The 18,487-nt window shown below is 44.3% G+C and overlaps 4 protein-coding genes and 1 long non-coding RNA gene across 7 annotated transcripts; 2 read left to right on the top strand and 3 right to left on the bottom strand.

The window, feature by feature from the left end:
• The first annotated feature begins 30 nt into the window (after positions 1-30).
• On the top strand, positions 31-2,542 carry LOC121774600 (cationic amino acid transporter 5-like). Of its 3 annotated transcripts, none has more exons than XM_042171449.1 (2): positions 31-395; positions 464-2,542. In XM_042171449.1, exon 2 carries the CDS (start codon positions 473-475, stop codon positions 2,234-2,236), a length of 1,764 nt encoding a protein of 587 aa, XP_042027383.1. In that variant the 5' UTR covers positions 31-395; positions 464-472; the 3' UTR covers positions 2,237-2,542. The 3 variants fall into 3 exon arrangements, with proteins under 3 accessions (XP_042027383.1, XP_042027384.1, XP_042027385.1); XM_042171450.1 differs by having other exon boundaries at positions 461-2,542; XM_042171451.1 differs by having other exon boundaries at positions 452-2,542.
• Positions 2,543-3,565: 1,023 nt separating this feature from the next.
• Positions 3,566-4,542, bottom strand: LOC121774595. The gene is made up of 2 exons (XR_006044948.1): positions 4,058-4,542; positions 3,566-3,822 (listed from the first exon to the last, which is right to left on the bottom strand). It is a non-coding gene; the product is annotated as an uncharacterized LOC121774595 (long non-coding RNA).
• A 6,191-nt stretch (positions 4,543-10,733) lies between these two features.
• LOC121773394 (haloacid dehalogenase-like hydrolase domain-containing protein 3) lies at positions 10,734-12,901 on the top strand. Its single transcript, XM_042170246.1, has 4 exons — positions 10,734-11,043; positions 11,765-12,086; positions 12,181-12,387; positions 12,474-12,901. The coding sequence occupies exons 2-4, from the start codon at positions 11,829-11,831 to the stop codon at positions 12,765-12,767; spliced, it is 759 nt and encodes a 252-aa protein (XP_042026180.1). The 5' UTR covers positions 10,734-11,043; positions 11,765-11,828; the 3' UTR covers positions 12,768-12,901.
• Positions 12,902-13,205: 304 nt separating this feature from the next.
• Positions 13,206-15,386, bottom strand: LOC121775167 (proteasome subunit alpha type-4-like). Its single transcript, XM_042172172.1, has 2 exons — positions 15,214-15,386; positions 13,206-14,091 (listed from the first exon to the last, which is right to left on the bottom strand). The coding sequence occupies exon 2, from the start codon at positions 14,081-14,083 to the stop codon at positions 13,334-13,336; it is 750 nt and encodes a 249-aa protein (XP_042028106.1). The 5' UTR covers positions 14,084-14,091; positions 15,214-15,386; the 3' UTR covers positions 13,206-13,333.
• Positions 15,387-16,233: 847 nt separating this feature from the next.
• LOC121774959 (phosphoglycerate mutase-like protein AT74) lies at positions 16,234-18,444 on the bottom strand. The gene is made up of 2 exons (XM_042171880.1): positions 17,089-18,444; positions 16,234-16,945 (listed from the first exon to the last, which is right to left on the bottom strand). Exons 1-2 carry the CDS (start codon positions 17,534-17,536, stop codon positions 16,536-16,538), a joined length of 858 nt encoding a protein of 285 aa, XP_042027814.1. The 5' UTR covers positions 17,537-18,444; the 3' UTR covers positions 16,234-16,535.
• Positions 18,445-18,487: the final 43 nt, after the last annotated feature.

Genomic DNA, 18,487 nt, shown 5'->3' with positions numbered 1-18,487 from the left:
CTTTGTTGTCATCTCATCAATTGTCACATGGGGTGGGACAATCACATAAGACATAATTGGCTGGCTTCCTAATTTCCATGGCTCTTGCACGTCTCCTTCTCGATTATGACCTACGAAGTCGACCATGCTTGACTATAGGTGTTTCACTGCTCATAATCTTGGCTTGATTTGGAGTAGAAATGTGTGGTCAAATAATGCAGGATGACTATAACAAGATACTTTGTCTACTTGTAATAAATGTCAAATGCCAGTTTTTTCTTCTAATATATATCCCGCCGTCGCCATCTCCGTTGCCGTCGCCATCTCAGTTGCCATCCACTCACGGCCGCTACTTGACAGTTGACTGACAGAGATGATGATTTCTCTTGTGAACTCTCACCATTGAAAGAGATAAGGTAATAAATTTCACCTTATTTTCTCTCATATCATCCATTTATTTGATCTGGTTTAGGAATAATAGCAGAGTGCAGAAATGGGAACTGAATCCGATGTTGAACAAAGAAGCTACTGGAGATTCAGCAAGCAAGACTTCTTCCCGGAGAAGTCTTTCGAGAATTTGAGCTCCTACGCCGCTGCCCTGTCCCAGACCAAGCTCCGATTGAAGGACCGCGTCCTCAGCCGCTCCGATGAAACAACAGAACTCGTTTATCTCCGCAGACAGAGCGAGCACAGCATGAAACGCCAGCTCAACTGGTGGGACCTCATCTGGTTCGGGTTTGGCTCTGTCATTGGCACCGGGATCTTCGTCCTCACCGGCCAAGAGGCTCACGACCACGCGGGTCCGGCCATAGTCTTGTCCTACGTGGCTTCCGGAATCTCAGCCATGCTCTCAGTCTTCTGCTACACCGAGTTCGCAGTCGAGATCCCCGTTGCCGGCGGGTCGTTCGCTTACCTCCGAGTCGAACTCGGCGATCTCGCAGCCTTCATAGCAGCAGGAAACATACTTCTCGAATCCATCATCGGAGGAGCAGCAGTCGCCAGAGGCTGGACGTCTTACTTCACCACTCTCCTCGATCGCCATCCCAACTCGTTGCGCATACACACCAACCTCGCCGACGGCTTCGACTTACTCGATCCGCTGGCCGCCGGAATTCTCCTCCTCGCAGCCACGATCGCGATCACGAGTGCCAAGAAAACCTCCTACCTCAACTGGATCGCGTCGGCCGTGAACACGGCCGTAATCATATTCGTGATAGTCGCAGGTTTCGCTCACGCCGACGCCTCCAACCTCCGCCCTTTCTTCCCTTACGAGGCCACCGGGGTCTTCCAAGCCGCCGCCATCGTCTACTTCGCCTACGGAGGATTCGACAACATCGCCACCATGGCCGAGGAAACCAAGAACCCGCAGAGAGACATCCCCATCGGGCTCCTCGGGTCGATGTCGCTGATCACCGTAATCTACTGCCTGATGGCGCTTTCATTAGTCATGATGCAGAGCTACACCGAGTTAGACACCAATGCGGCTTACTCCATAGCTTTCCAGAACGTTGGGATGAAATGGGCCAAATATCTCGTCGATCTCGGCGCCCTCAAGGGGATGACGACGGTCCTCCTCGTGGGGGCACTCGGGCAGGCTCGCTACACCACCCACATCGCCCGGTCCCACATGATCCCGCCCTTCTTCGCCCTCGTCCACCCCAAGACCGGTACTCCCATATATGCAACGCTCCTCGTCACCATCCCGAGCGCCGTGGTAGCCCTGTTCTCGAGCCTCGACGTGCTCGCGAGCCTCCTTTCCGTGAGCACTCTCTTCATATTCATGATGATGGCTGTGGCGCTGCTTGTCCGGCGCTACTACATGCCCGGGGTGACGCCCCGGGCGAATGTAGCTATATTGGCAGCATTCGTGCTGCTGATCATAGCTTCCTCGATGGGGACCTCGGCCTACTGGGGGCTGAAACAGGGGGGGTGGGTCGGGTACACCGTCACGGTCCCGGTGTGGTTCGCGGCCACGCTGGGGATCGCAGTGATGCTGCCGCAGGAGAGGGCGCCGAAGGTGTGGGGAGTGCCGCTGGTGCCGTGGCTGCCGTCGCTGTCGATCGCGATGAACGTGTTTCTGATGGGGTCGTTGAGCGGCGCGACGTTTGTGAGGTTCGGCGTGTGCACGTGGATCATGCTCATGTATTACGTCTTGTTCGGTGTTCACGCGACCTACGACATGGCGCAGCAAATCAAGGTGGAAACGGCCAAGATCGAGGACGAGGAAGAAGGCGAGGAAGTGAAACCTACTCCTTAAATTGGCTGACGAGACGTTTCTCCTCCCACCAATAGGTCAAGTATGATCGCATGATAGATAAGGAATCATTGGTTCCTTACTTCGAAAAGGTACAAATATCTATATTTTTAGATACTTTTTCATGCCTATTTACAAATACGTTTTCGGACTTATTGGTGATTTTATGTATCCATTTTTAATGATATTATGCATAGATCAGGTATTCAGAAAAAAAAATTATGTCTTCCACGATGGAATTTGATATTGTTAGATTTTCAGTAGGTGTTTCCGTAGTTAAAATATGATTGAAGAAATAATTCATCAAAATAATGTCGTCATTGATATCAACGCATCCAAAATCGCCAGATGTTTGGGAATTCATTATGATTGCATTAAGCATAAAAAAATTATTGATCGTCTTTAAAAAAAGTGACTTACTACTATATAAGATGAAGGTAAACCCAACCAACACTACGGTCACGAGTTCTGATTTTAATTTTATCTACTTTATGTCAGAAAATATGTGATTTTAAGTTTATAATTTTTTAAATTTGGCCCAAACAAAAATTCTTGCCCCTGCATGCTACAACTTTGGAGGTGCACAAACCGCTTATAAATTCTGAAAAAAAATCTCATTGGGCCAAATTAAAAAACTAAACTAAAATTACATGATTTTTTCTTTCCAAAAAGTGGACATTGGGGAAAATTATTTTATTTGAATATCAAGTAGTAGTAAATTTTTGATTGGAAGAGTGGGAATCATACTGACTGACTAATTTATCAGGCATAAGCCCAATGGAGACACCTTGAAATGTGGAGATGCATTTAAGTACCCGACAAACTGAACAAAATATTCTTATAATATTATTAGTACTAATCGATTTTGCAAAAAACTTATCTTAATACAATGAATCATATAAAAAATACACTCTCAAAAATTCAAACATTGAAATTTAAAATTATTACACGCATATTGAAGCCCCAACAATTGCAAGATTTATACATGAAATTTTAAAAATAATACGAGTTTGTTAGCTAGTACTAATACAAATAGTTGAATACAACAGTGGAGCACATTTGCAGCCCAGAACATTGAGGATAATATAGACATGTTATTGCCTCAAACTTCCATATCCCAAAAAGGTTGCAGTCCCCGTGCCCCGTTGCCTTGGGCATCACTGGCGGTGGAGTGCTCCTTACGCGCGTCTAGGGGTGACCATTCAGATTTTGGTTCGATTTTTTGTCCAAACCGAACCGAACCCGAAAAATTGAATTTAGGTGAAAATTAAAACCGAACTATAAAAACCGAAAACCGAACTATAAAAACCGAATTAAACCGAAAAAACAAAATTAAAACCAGTATTCACAATAAAACCATAGCATGATTAACATCTCAACCAACAAAAATAAATATTTAGGCTATAACATCACCATCAACAAAAATAAAATTTCATAAATATATAGGCAACATGATTAACTAATGGAGATTTCTGTTCAACTTCTCTGCAAGTTCCTTTCTAGATCTAAAGCCTTCGTGACTTTTTCTTGCTCAAACTTCCAAAAATACCAATGACATCTCCAACAGTTTCACTTTTATTATTCAACACCTACAAGAGGAAACATTAAGAAAATTACAATAATATTATTGAAAATGCTAATAACAGTAGAGGGAAAATGCTCAATTTGACCATATGTCCATATGTAATCAGTAAATTGGAGAAAATTACACTCAATTTCAACATATTAAAATTACAACACACAATTTCATCATCTGACGAAGTAACAATATATAAACTATATAGCTCAATATCGAAATTTTAAATCTGGGCATGAACATCTTACCCTTTAATGCATAAACATAAGTCTGAATCTGTACCTAGCTTCCTGAAGGTAGCGTGGATGGCTGAAGGGCGGAGGCGACGGATGGTCGGGTGGAGAGGCGACGAAGTGGGGACGGGAGGCAGCAGCGGACTGAAGCACGGCTGTAGGGAGGAGGCAACGGACTGGAGCACGACTGTAGGGAGGAGGCGACGGGCTGGAGGCGATGATCTGGAATGTGGAGGAGATAGCCGTCGATTTGGACTTGCGAGGATTGGAGATGGAGAGTTTTAGAGCATCCGCAGCGGTGGCGAAAGTCGCCACCGCCGCCGCTGCAGCAGCGCCGCTGGCACGGCGCTGCTCGATGTATCGAGCACGTCCGTGCCAGCGGACGCACACGTGTCGCCCTCCCATTCGTCAAAGGCATAGCCGTTGAGTTTAAAATTTTTTTATATTTTTTTTAAAAATCGGTTTTTTAATTAAAAAACCGATAAAAAATAAAAAAAAAATTCACTTCCCCAAAAATATATATCCGTTTATAACCGTTTTTTACACCTTTTTAATTTTTTTTTTCATTTTTTTTACCCCAAAAATACACACTTTCATCTATAAATACCCCCAATTTCACTCCCAAAAATTCACACTTTCACTACACAATTCTCATCATCATTCTCTCATCTCCATTCTCATCTTCAATCTCTCATATCCATTTTCATCTTCATCTCACACCCTACAACACCACTATGTCCGGTCACGACGACAACCCAAGCGGCTCCCACGGTTGGAACCCCGAATGGTTCGGTTCGCAACCGTTTCCTAGTCCGGATACGGAATATTCGGCCCCTCCTCAAACCCAAGATTCGGGCGTTCCGGGTGGCTACCGGCCATACCCGGTCGACGACCAAGGTGGCTCCGATGGGCGATATGGGTGGACTCCGGAGCCTAGGCCTCCCGTCCCTTCCCAAACGCAGACTCCTCCATCTCGCGCCGGTGTCCGCACACCGTACTCACCGGCGGAGATGGATAGATTGTTCAAGTCGTACTTGGAAATCTCCGAAGATGCGGTGGTTGGCACGAACCAATCCGGCGATCACTTTTGGTGGCGCGTCTCTCGGCGGTACAATGCAAACCGGCCACCGGGAACGATCGAGCGCAACGAGAGTATGGTGCGCAACTGCATCGGCCGAGCCAACGACGAAATTGGCAAGTTCAACGGCTATTTTCTCCAGGAGTCGTGGAATGTCGGGAGCGGGCGGAGCGAGGTCGACATCATCACTGCCTCGCTGAGCACCTACCAATCCATGAACGGTAAGTCGTTCAAATACCTTAATGTTTGGCAGGAAACGAGGACGCACCCGAAGTATCTGGGAGGCGTAACATCCTCCTCTAGCGGCTCCTCCAAACGCTCACGGTCAGCATCCCTATCCGACGCCGGCGAAGAAGTGGCTAGCCAACTCGCCGAAGCTAACTTCGGTAGCCCCGACGCCGACCGCAAGGAAGGAAGAAGGCGGCGGCCGAACGCCGTCGCGCCGCGACTCCATCTGGCCCCGCTCCCGAACCCGCACCCTATGTTCAACCTCCACCCCCGAACAACTCGTTGTGGACCCTTTTGGCCCAACTCAATATGGCCGATAGGTCAACTATGACCCCCACGCAACTTCAAACGCACGAGTCCATGATATTGGGTCTCCAAAAACAATTGGGGTTGGTGCCGCCGGATGCGTAGTCTTCCTCGGGTAATATTAGCCAATAATTATGTAATTTTTAATTTTTAGGAGTTTAATTATGTAATTTTTAATTTTTAGTATTTTAATTATGTAATTTTTAATTTTTAGGATTTTAATTATGTCTTTTTATTTTATTTGTAATTTGTAATTTTTATTGTGGTTTTTTTAGTATTATGAAAATGTTTTTGTGTAATTGAATTTTATATTAATTGTGCTCGTCCTTGCGGAAGAGCACAGTTGTGGGTGTTGTGCTCTTGCCAGAGAGCAGGCATGAATAGTACCGCCCGGGCCCACAACCGTGCCGCTGGCAAGAGCACGGTTGTGGGTGCTCTTAGGCCATCCACAACGCTGTTCCTATACCGTTCCTATACCGTTCCTTAAACCACTATTTGAGGGCCCCACTGTACTTTTTTACTCCATTCCTTAACTAAGGAACGGAACCTGCAACCCTTCGTTCCTTAACCGTTCCTTAACCTTTCCTTAAATTACTATTCATTCAATTTCATTTTTTTTTATTTCCAACCCAATTCAATTTAAATAAACACACTTTAATAAAAAACAAACACACTTTATTAAAAAACACACAACATTAAAAAAAATTCAACTTAAACTTAAAAAAAATAAAAAAAAGCACACAATTAAAATCCTAAAAAAATAAAAAACACAAAATAAAAAACACACAATTAAACGTGGGAAAATAAAAAAACTACTCCACCGGCGAATCATCCTCCAGAGGCGGTCGAGGTTGAGGGGGAGTCGGAAGGCCAAGTTGTGCTGCCATATACACAATTCCGTTCCACCAGGCCGTGAATTGGGCGTACGAGAAGCGGGAAGTGTCCGCCATTGTGGCGGTCATGTACGCCACCATAAGTGTGTCCGAGCCTCCCCGCGAGCCCGATCCCGAGGCCGACTGGCTTGATTCGCCTCGGCCCTTCCTCGCTCTAGCCGCCTTCGCCGCCTTCGTCCCTTGCGGCCGACGGCGCCCACGGCTGGATCCCCCGTATTCGTCGGGCGTTGGATCCCCCGTACCCCCAAACACCTGCGGTTCACCCTCGCTGGCCTCACCGGTGTCACCAGACGAGTAGTTGCCGCTCGCCGTGTGCTTCATGCGCTTTGAGGTTGAGCCCGAGCTCGAGCGGACACCGCCGGCCCACCTTTCCTCGTCCTTGACGAGCTGCCAAATATCAACATATTTGAACTGTAGACCGGTGTCCTGGTAGAAGACGCGCAAAGCCGCCCTCAGAATGTCGGCGCCCGAAGCTCCTCTTTGGTAGTTCGCAGCTTCGGCCGAGTAGATGCCGCAAAATTTTTTGACCTGTGCGTCGACTCGGCCAAAGTGAGCACGGAGCATTGTATATTTGCGCTTCCGAGCCCCTTTCGGCTTAGTCTGGTGGTAGACATCACGGACCTTTTCCCAGAAGCACTTGACGGCTTGTTGGTTCCCGACGATGGGATCGTACGAGACGGTGAGCCAGGCGGTGTACACCGCCTTAGTTTCTTCGTTGTTGTACGGATGCCGGCCCAGATACTCCAGTTCCTCCTCCTCCTCCTCTGGTGCCTCAGACGCAGCCCTAGAGCTTCCACCGCCTCGGCTTCCTCCCTGGGTGGGTTCAACGGGGATATCCTCCCGAATCTGGGACAAACCCTGAGAAAGCCGCGAGCCGGGTGGTCGAGCGTAGGCATCCACATCGAAAGTGGGTGGTTGGTACCCACCCGGCGTCGCCGACCCCTGGGTGCCCGGCGTCGACGACCCGGAACCACCAAGTGTGTTGTACATGGTCTCCCAATCGCCGAACAGGTTGAGATCCCACCCACCGGAGCCGCCACCGCCGTAATTCCCGTCGCCGGACATTTTGTGAAGGAGATTGAAATAGAAAATTGGAGAGGAATTGATGTTGGTTTAGGAAGAGTAGATGTGTGTGTGAAATGTAATAAATTAGGTGTATTTATAGAATAAGAAAATAAAAATAAAAATAAAAATAAAAATAAAAATAAAAAAAAGTTAAAAAAACGGTAATATGACCGTTAAAAAAAATTTTAAAAATATATTTTTTTAAAAAAAATTAATTATTGCGTCATCGCTGACGTGTCCCACTCGCGGGCCGGCGAGTGGGAAGCACGCACGAAGCGGGGAGCGCCACGTCGCCCCAGCGCGTGGCGGCACAAGCCGTGCCGCGTTCTGTGCCGTCGGCACGCGGAACGGAATGGGAGCGGAATGGTGCGCCGCAACGCGTTCCGCGGCGAAACCGTTCCGGCGGAACGGCACGCGGAACGCCGGCGGCACGCGTTGCGGGTGCCCTTAGGTTTATAGAGTAGAGATAAAGTATGGAGGGGGAATGAATTTCATTCTATTAGGGTTGGAGTATTAAGTATTCTCTCTCTATATATATAAATAATTAATATATTAAATATAATTTAGTTTTTCGGTTTTTTTTACTATATCCGAACCGAACCGAAAAACTGAAAAAATCGAACCGAATTTCAAATTTTCGGTTTGGATCGGTTCGGATATTCGGGTTTCGGCTTTTTTGCTCATCCCTACGCACGTCCGTCCAATTGAGTGCTTTCGGATGTCGTCGCGCATGAGACATATGTTGGCCTTATCAAAAACAAATTTTTGCTTTCATGTTTACTATTATTAGCATTTATACTCTTTTTTTCCTAACAAAAATGACTTATTATTAAAAAGGTTGCAGTCCCTCACGCTCCGTTGCCTATGGTATCACTGGCAGCGGAGTGCTCCTTACTCGCGTCCGTCCAATTCAGTGCTTTCGGATGTCGTCACGACTCACGCATGAGACACATATTGGCCTTATCAAAAACAAATTCTTGCTTCCATGTTTACTATTATTAGCATTAATACTTTTTTTGTACTAAGAGCATCAGTAGTGGCGGACGTCAACGCGGAATTCCCACCGGCGTGCGGGAATTCCGTGGCGGACGTCCGTCATTGTGCGTATCATGCACGGATACGGAATTCCCGCGAGGAATTCGCAGTTCCGCGGCTTTCCGCGGAATTCCACAGGGAATTCCGTGCGGACTTCCGCCATTGCGTTGACTCCCATGGACGTCCGCGCGGAATTCCCGTTTATTGCATTAAATGTTTTTTTTGCAGTTCCTATAAATACATCCCATTGAACTTCATTTCATTCGCACCACTTGTATTAACAAGTTTCTCTCTCTCTAAATTTCTTTTATATATCCGTAATGGCCGGTAGTGGTAGTGGCAGTGGTGGTGATGGGCATTATGAACACATGATGCGGCTGATTCACGCACGTGTGCGGGAGGCCGCGGAGAGAGGGGAAGAAGTGGCCTCGGCGCCGGCGGTGCCTCGACCCATCCACCGTCGCACTATAGTACCCCGAGACCACCTCGCTACCCACCGTAGGTTGTACGCGGATTACTTTGCGCCGGAGCCACGGTTTGGGGAGAACCTATTCCAGCGACGGTTTAGGATGCATCGTCCGCTCTTTCTGCGTATCGTGGACGCTTTGGAGCGTCGATACGGGTATTTCAGGGTGCGGGAGGATGCGACTAGTAAACCCGGCCACACGCCGATTCAGAAGTGCACTGCCGCAATCAGGCAGCTGGCATACGGAGGTGCGACTGACATGTTCGACGAGTACCTCCACATCAGCGAGACGACTGCCCGAGAGTGCCTGAAGTATTTTTGTCAGGGTGTTAGGGAGATATTCGGGGATAGGTATCTTCGGAAACCTACCCCCGAAGATTGTCAGGCTCTGTTGGATATGCATGGGAATCAGCACGGGTTCCCGAGGATGTTAGGTAGCATAGATTGTATGCACTGGGAGTGGAAGAACTGCTCTGTTGCCTGGAAAGGGATGTACACTACTGGTTTCAAGGCCAAGAATTCCACGATGATCCTTGAGGCGGTAGCTGACTACCGTTTGTGGATTTGGCATGCCTATTTTGGAGTAGCCGAGTCGAACAACGACATCAACGTCCTCCAGTCGTCGCCCCTTTTCAACGACCAGTGCATGGGCGTCGGTCCGACCGTCAACTTCGTCGCCAACGGCAACCAGCACAACATGGGCTATTATTTGGCGGCTGTGATATACCCGATGTGGCCCGTCTTTGTGAAGACGATCAGGTGCCCAGCAGATGAAAAGAAGATATACTTTGCGCAACGTCAGGAGGCAGCGCGCAAGGATGTGGAGCGGGCATTTGGTGTGCTCCAGGCTCGATGGGCGGCAGTGAAGGGTCCAACACTGTGGTACGTTGACAGCATTGCCGACATCATGTACGCATGTATTATCATGCACAACATGATTGTCGAAGATGAAGGTCCAGCACTGACTGATTGGGCCAATGATGATGCCGATGCTGCGGGTCCAAGCCACGGCGTGGCCACCAGCAATGTACGCATGGGGATACCCCATGACAAAGTCGATCGAGTCCGTGCATTTGCCGACATGCGCCAAAAACAAGCTCATGTTCGACTCCATAACGATATTATTGAAGAAGTATGGCAACGGAGGGGTCGTCGTTGAAATGTATTTTTTTAATTTGGTGAAATGTACTTTTCTTTTTTTAATGAAATTTTTTTCCCTATTTGTGTCGAAATTTTAATTCCGTAAATTGTTTAATTCCGGGAATTATTTAATATGTGAATTTGTAAATTTTTTTAATGTGGGAATTCCGTCGGGAATTCCGCAGGGGAATTCCGCCACTGTGTAATGGGAAGTCCATATGACGTGGCAGTGCAGTGGGAAGTCCATATGACGTGGCAGAAGGTGTTTTTAGGAATTTTGCGGGGAATTCTGCGCCACTGCTGATGCTCTAACAATTTTGTCATAACAAAAATGACTTATTATTAAAAATAAGCATTGTTATCTCAATCTTTTACTCTATTTAACACTCGATGTAATTTAGTTTAATATTTTTGGAATGGAGTGGGTAATAAGATTTCACTGTCGTAGTGAAAAAGAAAGAGAATTGATTTTGAGCTGAATTTGCGAAAACCAGAGGCTAAAAGTCCATGGTTTTCTAATTTCCAAAGCCTCAATTCCAAAATTGATTGAATTCCTATTTGGTTTTCCTTTTTTCGTCTTTTTTTCAACTATAGTTCACAAAATTAATAACAGCACGCAGTTTGAAAAGCTATGTGCATTCAAAAGTGGAAGAATGTATTAATATGGTGATGAAGCCGAGCTACAAGCATAATTATTGAGCTAGATTCTCTAAGTTAATCAACTCTCTCCTTACGAAATCGAAGCAGATTCAAACTGAGTTGCTCAATTTGCCATCGCTCCGAGCTTCGGGTAATGCTCTCTAGTTTTCCCCCCATTTTCGGCGATGTTTTTTCGCTTGATTAAGTGTTTCTCTGTGTTTTACATGCGTAAAGATCGAGGTTGAGATTTGACGGCTAATCGATCTTAATTTTGCCTAATTAGCGACTTTAATCACTTGCTCAGTTTATAAATATGTATAAATATGTGTTCCTTTTTCGAAATGTTGCATATGATTGGAGCAGAAATTTGACCTAACTGGACTCGATTTCAACCTGCTTGCGAAATGTATGAATAATCTCTCTAATTAGCACAATAATTGCATCTCATCAGATGATGAATCTCATGTTGGATTTTTTTATTGGATGATTTCATTCTTCAATTTTTTGTCATATTTCATCATATTTAAGTTTTAAGAGTTGTACTGATTATAAATTTGTATTGTTTTTCAAAAAAAATTATCAAGCTCTCCCCTTTCATATGTGGACTCTTAGGATTTGAAGCTCTGTTGAAAAATTTGGTATTGCATTGAAGTAATGAGTGGGGTTTATGATTCACTAGTGAGATACTGAATAGAAAGAGCATAATAATGTTATGATACAGTCAGTAAAGCTGTTGTATCTTCTAGTGTTTCCTAATTTTTTACTATATGGATGGTGTATTGGCTCCGGTGAGCATCATCGATCTATTTTTCGTGTGTAAACGACATGGTAGAAGAAGCATATCTAACCATTTTAACTGGTACTTGATGCAGGGTCTTCACCATTCTGTGTTGTAACTAATCAAGATCTTCATCGCTCTGCTGTGATTTCTTCGAAATGTCTATGCTATCAAAGTTGCGTTTAGTAACTGTTGATGTTACCGGCACGCTAATTGCATACAAAGGGGAGCTTGGTGACTACTACTGCATGGCAGCAAAATCAATAGGACTCCCGTGTCCTGACTATAAACGGGTACACGAGGGTTTTAAGCAGGCTTATACAGAGATGGCGACGAAGCATCCATGCTTTGGATTTGCAGAGAAGATTCCCAACATCGTTTGGTGGAAGACATGTGTGCAGGATTCTTTTCTCAGGGTGAGAGAATCAATCGATAACGATGTTGATAAAGTCCTAAGTTCAACTTTCAGTTTTTATATGGCTCGTTTATCTTATGTTGCTCATGCCACAGGCTGGATATGATTATGATGAAGAAACGTTTGAGAAGGTCTTTAGACGCGTATATGCCACCTTTGGTTCGTCTGCGCCATATACTATCTTCCCGGATTCACAGCCATTCCTGAGATGGCTTCGTGGGAAAGGCGTAATTGTAGGAATCGTGAGCAATGCCGAGTATAGGTATCAAGATGTAATCCTTCCAGCATTGGGTTTGCACAAGGTAAATCCAAAAGCATGATATAGAAGATTCATTGCATGAAACATAAATTTCGTGGCGTCTGATGCAAAATCTTGAATATTTTCCAGGGATCAGAGTGGGACTTTGGTGTATTCTCTGGTCTCGAAGGTGTGGAGAAGCCTGACCCGAGACTGTACGAGATAGCCTTGGAGAGGGCAGGCAACATTGCACCGGGAGATGCTCTTCATATCGGGGACAGCATGCGCAAGGACTATGTCCCGGCAAAGAGTGTGGGTATGCACGGTCTACTGTTGGACCGGTTTCAAACCCCAGATGCTCGGAGTTGGAGGGAATCCGGTGCTATCGTGCTACCCGACTTGATTGCTGCTCAAGAATGGCTATCTTCTGAGCGACAGAGCTGATTGTAACATGTTCGAATAAACTATCAACCAAACACATTTTTCTCTTAATTATTTATATCCATGTTGTAGCAACAGCCCTTGAAATGAACATTGTTTTTGACAGGTGAATTTATGACATTGTCTTCTCTTTTCTACAGAACTCTTTTCATGGTCCCAAACATCATAAACTTTCAACCGAAATTTGGTAAAAATTTAGGCCTTGTATCGAACTAATAAATATATAAACAACATCGTTTTTAATGAGTGTAAACGCAATTATGTCATGCATTCAAGAGTTTCTCACAAATTTCACCGGAGTTCGAAATTGTGGGAAATATTCGTGACAAAGTTTGAAGTTCGGCAAAAATACCAAATTTCGATAATAGTTCGTGATTTTAAAGACCAAGAACGCTACTGTATAGTCGATGGTGCCATGAAGCAAAGTTTCAAACAAAAGGCTAGTAACCAGAAAAAGTTCAAATAAACTGCATCTTAAATAGAATTCGACATAGGACATTCATCAATGGCAGATTCTTAAACAAGCAGAAAAACAGGTTCAAACACTACGGTTCAAACAAAATACAAGCTTAAGAAGCGTCTGCAGCGGGTTGAGTAACTCCGGACTTGAGCAACAGCTGATTTAGGGCCTCGGGCGAGCAAACCTGGTACTTGACGTTTCCACTAGAGAGGAAGACCTCAGCCAATTCAAGCTTCTCCGAAGTGAGACTTGTGCTGTCCATTGTCTTACTAAGCACCTTGATAGCAAGCTGAATCGCTTCCTCCCTCGTGATTTCATCCTTGTAGTCTTGCTTGAGCATCGACTGAGCAGCCTGGTTGTTTGCCCCGATAGCTGCAGCCTTCCATCCGCTGTAATTTCCACTCGGATCACTCATGTAGAGCTGGAAACCATAGTTCTTGTCCCAGCCTGCGAAGAGGAAGGAAACACCAAACGGACGGAGCCCACCAAACTGAGTGTAGCCTTGCTTGGTGTCGCACAAGGACTGGACCAGCTGTTCGACTGGCATTGGCTCTTGGTAGGCGAAAGCATATCGCTGAGCTTGGACTCTGGCTGTGTTGATGAGGATGTTGGCATCAGACATGATCCCAGCAACGGCACAAGCAACATGGTCGTCAATCTTGTACATTTTCTCAGTGGATGCAGAGGTCTGTAGAAGCTTGGAAGTCACCTTCTTTTCACCAACCAATATAACCCCGTCTTTAGACAGTATACCGATGGCGCTCCCTGCATTGCCAATCGCCTCCATTGCATACTCGACCTGGTAGAGACGGCCTTCTGGCGAGAAGATTGTTGTACGGCTGTCATACCTCCGAGACATGTTTCAATCTACACAGAGATGCTCTAACAGTTACAAATATGATCCAATTCATTTGAAGATGACATACTAAATGAGTAAATGGACCAAACCACAATAACTTATACCCAAACTGGAAGGGAATAAATTGGAGATACAACAATGAACAATATATAAAGACAGTTTCAAAACCATAGACAAATGCAAACCACAAACTTCAAGACTAATATAAACAATCATTTTAAGTGGGGCAAAAATAATTTTTGCAACTTCAGAAACACTTCCATCGATACGATCATTTCATTGCTCAACAGCTGACTATCAGCCAACAGAAAGCAAAGAATCATTGCTCTGAACACTGAAGCGATGTCTGATGTTTTTACTACTCCTTATTTTATGGAAAATCTAGCTCCAATTTCACAGCTTCTCTAAATACTACTCCCTCCGTCCCATTGAAGATGACACACTTTCCTTTTTGGTTTGTCCCAATCAAGATGACACATTACTTAAAATGGAAATCCCTTTATCTCTACTTTATTCCCTCTCTCTTACTTTACTCTCTCCATTTAACATACAAAATAAAATTGCATAAAATCTCGTGCCGCCCAAGGAAGGGGTCATCTTCCTTGGGACGGAGGGAGTATGAAAAAATATTGGCTTTATAACTTAATTTTACAGAAATCCAGGTTCAATTTCACACCTCTATACTACTCCTATGAATAATTAATGGCTTCATTACTTACTTTACAGAATATCCAGCTTCAATTTCACAGCTTCTTTAAGCACTAAGAAAAATTAATGGCTGGATACATCATATGCAACAAAAATATGTAAAGGAACAATACAGCGGAACGAACTAATGTAAATTCATATCTCAGCTTATGCATTCATAACTTCCTCTCATTGAAAATTTATGCATCATATAGTATTTTATCTGCCCTAATTCCAGGGATAAAAAACAAAATTAACCAAGCAAAAACAAAAAAAAATCAACAAAATCTGGATTATCGCATCTCTTCTCGAACTCAAACGAAGATATATAGCAGTAATACAGGATCAACAGATAACTTAGAAGAATTCAACGAAAAAGCATAAAAAACCTAAAAAACTAAGACAAAATTAAATAACCAGAGAGAGAAAACACGGGGAAGAACCTGATATGAAGATCTGGAATCTGGCCGAGATAAAATGTGGATTATAATCGGAATCAGAGACTTCACCAGAGCAGCAGAACTATATATTTTGACGTGAGCTGCCTTTTTTCCCAAGCTTTCCAGTTCTTCAAAATCAACAGTTTTTGTTATATTCAATTTGACCCCAAGTTTTCTATTACTTCACTTTACCTCCTTATTCTTTCTCTATATATTGTTTTGGTTCAATTATCTGTTGACCAAAAAATACGGTATTACTACTACTATGAATTCTATAAAATCATATTGCCAATGCATTAGTAATAAAAGATTCAAAATTACCTAATACTAACATTTTTTTTTCTGTTCTTTTTTCTAAAGCACTTATTGACACTCATGAATGCAATCTTTTCACTACACTACTGTGAGGGCCTGTTCGGTTGTCCACATTTACATTTGGAAGAAATAATTCTGATGAGAAATAAATGTGGTTGATCTCACCACAACGATGTCATTTTCAGCGTTTGGTGTACAAGAAATGAGCAGCAACAATTGACGTGATAGGTTCGGTTAACATGTTCCTTGAGGTACCATGTTTATGCAAAATGTTAAAAACAAATAATAAATTTTGATCAAATTCTAGTCATCTCACATTTCAAATTCCGTTGAAAAACATTATAAAATTATAATTTGTTCTCAATTATCTCATTGCAAAAAAAAATAATAATGATAGTAAAATATCTGATTAAGAAGCCGATAAATCATATTGTACATAGAAGTTATCATAAGTGAGTTAAATAATGTTATCTATTAATAAACAAAATCGAATAACTTGGCATAGTTGAAAAATAACAGTAATATATCACACATAAGCGCAAGTATTTTTTGCAATGAAATAATCGAAAATAAATCCTAAATATCATAGTTGTCTGATTTATTTTAAAAATTATAAAATAAACCAAATTTACTCAAATTTTATAATTTTTCTAACAATTTATACTAATAATAACAATTTAAATCAACAAATAGACCAATACAAAAGTCTTAACAACAACAATCAAGGAATTGATGTATGTATGTTCCACAAAAGATGAAAAAAGGCACTACTAGCCAGTATTAACTTTCCGAAAGAGCACTAATCACAATTAAGCCTCTCATTTATATCTACTAATACAAATCTACAAATGCTTAGACCAATAGAAATAAGTCAACAACCATAGTTTAATTCATCTCTATCTCCTTTAGTCTTTCTAGATTTAAAAATTGAAACATCCACGTATCAACATAACACTTTTTGTAGCAAACCACACCTAATTAACAAACAACCACACCGCAAATAATTACTCCTACCCCTCTCCCTCATCGCCACGTGTCACCGCCGTGTCATCATCCCCAAAGAAAGTGCGATACCACAAAACCTCCTCCGCCGCCGCCGCCTCCTCCTGGTGGCTCCTTGATCCGGCTCTCAGCTTCTGCTCCGCCACCATATCCGCCGACAGCCCCCACGCCCTCAGCCTCCCCTCATTGTGGTGCACGGCGAGGCTGTACTCGCCGCCCTCCCCGAGCTGCATCACCCGGAACTCGCAGTCCTTCGGGCTCTTCAGCTGCTCGAACTGCTCCACCGTCCACCGGAACCATCGCATCAGGAAGATCCGGATCGCCAGCCCGTGCGACACGATGATCAGATTCAGCTCGTCGCCGCCGTCGTGTGGGAACCTCTGCATATCAATGTCCCTCCACATTGATTCCAGAAAACCTATAGGATCATCGACTGCATATTAGTTTAATATATATTTTTTTTACGGAGCCAGCACGAATATGTTTTTGCGTCACCCATAAAGTTTTAAACTAATAATACATTTCCTAATACACCAATATGAACGTTCCGAACCTACTTACTCGAGACGCGGTCGTAGACGTCGGCGCCAGACTCGCCCTCGGGGAAACGGAAGAAGAAGCGGCTGAATTTGTCGCGGACTTCCTTGAGCTGCCTCATCTTCTGAGGGTCCTGGAAGTTGCCGAAGTCCTGCTCCCGGACTCGGCACTCCTCTCTCACGCCGATCAGACTGCTGGCCGGGAAGGCGTGTCCCATCTCGCGCAGCGTTGATCGCGTGCACTCGAAGGGGGAGACGTAGACGTAGATCTTCCACGAGGGGCAGCTCTGGTCGAGGAGGTTTTTGATGAGGGTGCCGGCTTGCCTCGCCTGCTCCGCCCCGCGCCGGCTCAGCGGGGTGCTGTGGCTGGGGGAAATGCCGTCTCCGCTGCCGGAGCTATCGCTGCTCTCGCCGTGGCGGAGCAGGACTATGCGCTTGGGAAGCCACCTGTTCTTGGGGGTTTTGTCAGCCATGGTTGGTGATGGTGGTGGGATTTATAAATCTAGAATGAAATAATGGGGATTTTGTCTGTGTGTATATAACAATCTTTGACAGTTTCTTTTGGACGTGTCCCACGTAATAAGAAAGATGGAGACGCATCAGAGGAATCAAAATCACTTGACTTTATATAGAGAGAGAAACAGAGATGGACGGATGGGAAGAGAGAGAGAGAGAGATCCACTCTTTCCCAATCAAAAGTAGGACCAAATACCGATGGAATGTGAAATATTGAATAGATGCAGAAATAGATGAGTTTTTCCTCCCTTCGGTGAAGTTTTAGGAAAAAGTACCCTAAAAATGGGATCTTTTTCTTCTTCCAATAACAGGAATCACGCTGAATGTAATGACGTGTGTACTCGGCCGAGGGAGAAGATGAGCTGCTGCAGATCGTGGGCGACGATGCGGTGTAATCCATGTGCGAATCAACAATCTGCGTGAGGCCGGGGAGCTGGAGGTAGATGATCCCAACCGCCACTCAATCCACGGCCTTATTGTAGTAAGCTAGGACGCCGGAGATTAGATTTGCCTGGCCGGAGACGAGGACTCATGTTTGTGTGTGTTTTACACACCCATTTCATTTGGGGCCATTCTCAACCTTTTTTCTTTACTATACCAAAAGAACAAAAAAAAAGAAACAGAAGTTGCACATACCAGACTTCATTCACCGTTTGAAACAGTGGTGATATCAATCACGTGAAGATGATCATACACAGCTTAGTTTAAAGAATCCTTTAGCAATACCTGCATGATCACAAACTAAGAGAGTTGTTCCTGAGAATCAGTGTGATTTGCCTTGAAGAAAACAGTTGAAAAGAAACGAAAACGTTTTTGCCTTTGCCAATCACCAAAAGAGAGTAAATTACAGCACAACATAGTGTAAACAAAGTTCGAGGATGTGTTAAAATACATACCAGTTTCCTTCC

Source organism: Salvia splendens, chromosome 17 (genome assembly GCF_004379255.2).
Source record: "Salvia splendens isolate huo1 chromosome 17, SspV2, whole genome shotgun sequence".
Lineage (NCBI taxonomy): Eukaryota > Viridiplantae > Streptophyta > Magnoliopsida > Lamiales > Lamiaceae > Salvia > Salvia splendens.
The sequence above is the reverse complement of the archived record's forward strand: the minus strand, read 5'-3'. Positions and strand labels throughout refer to the sequence as shown.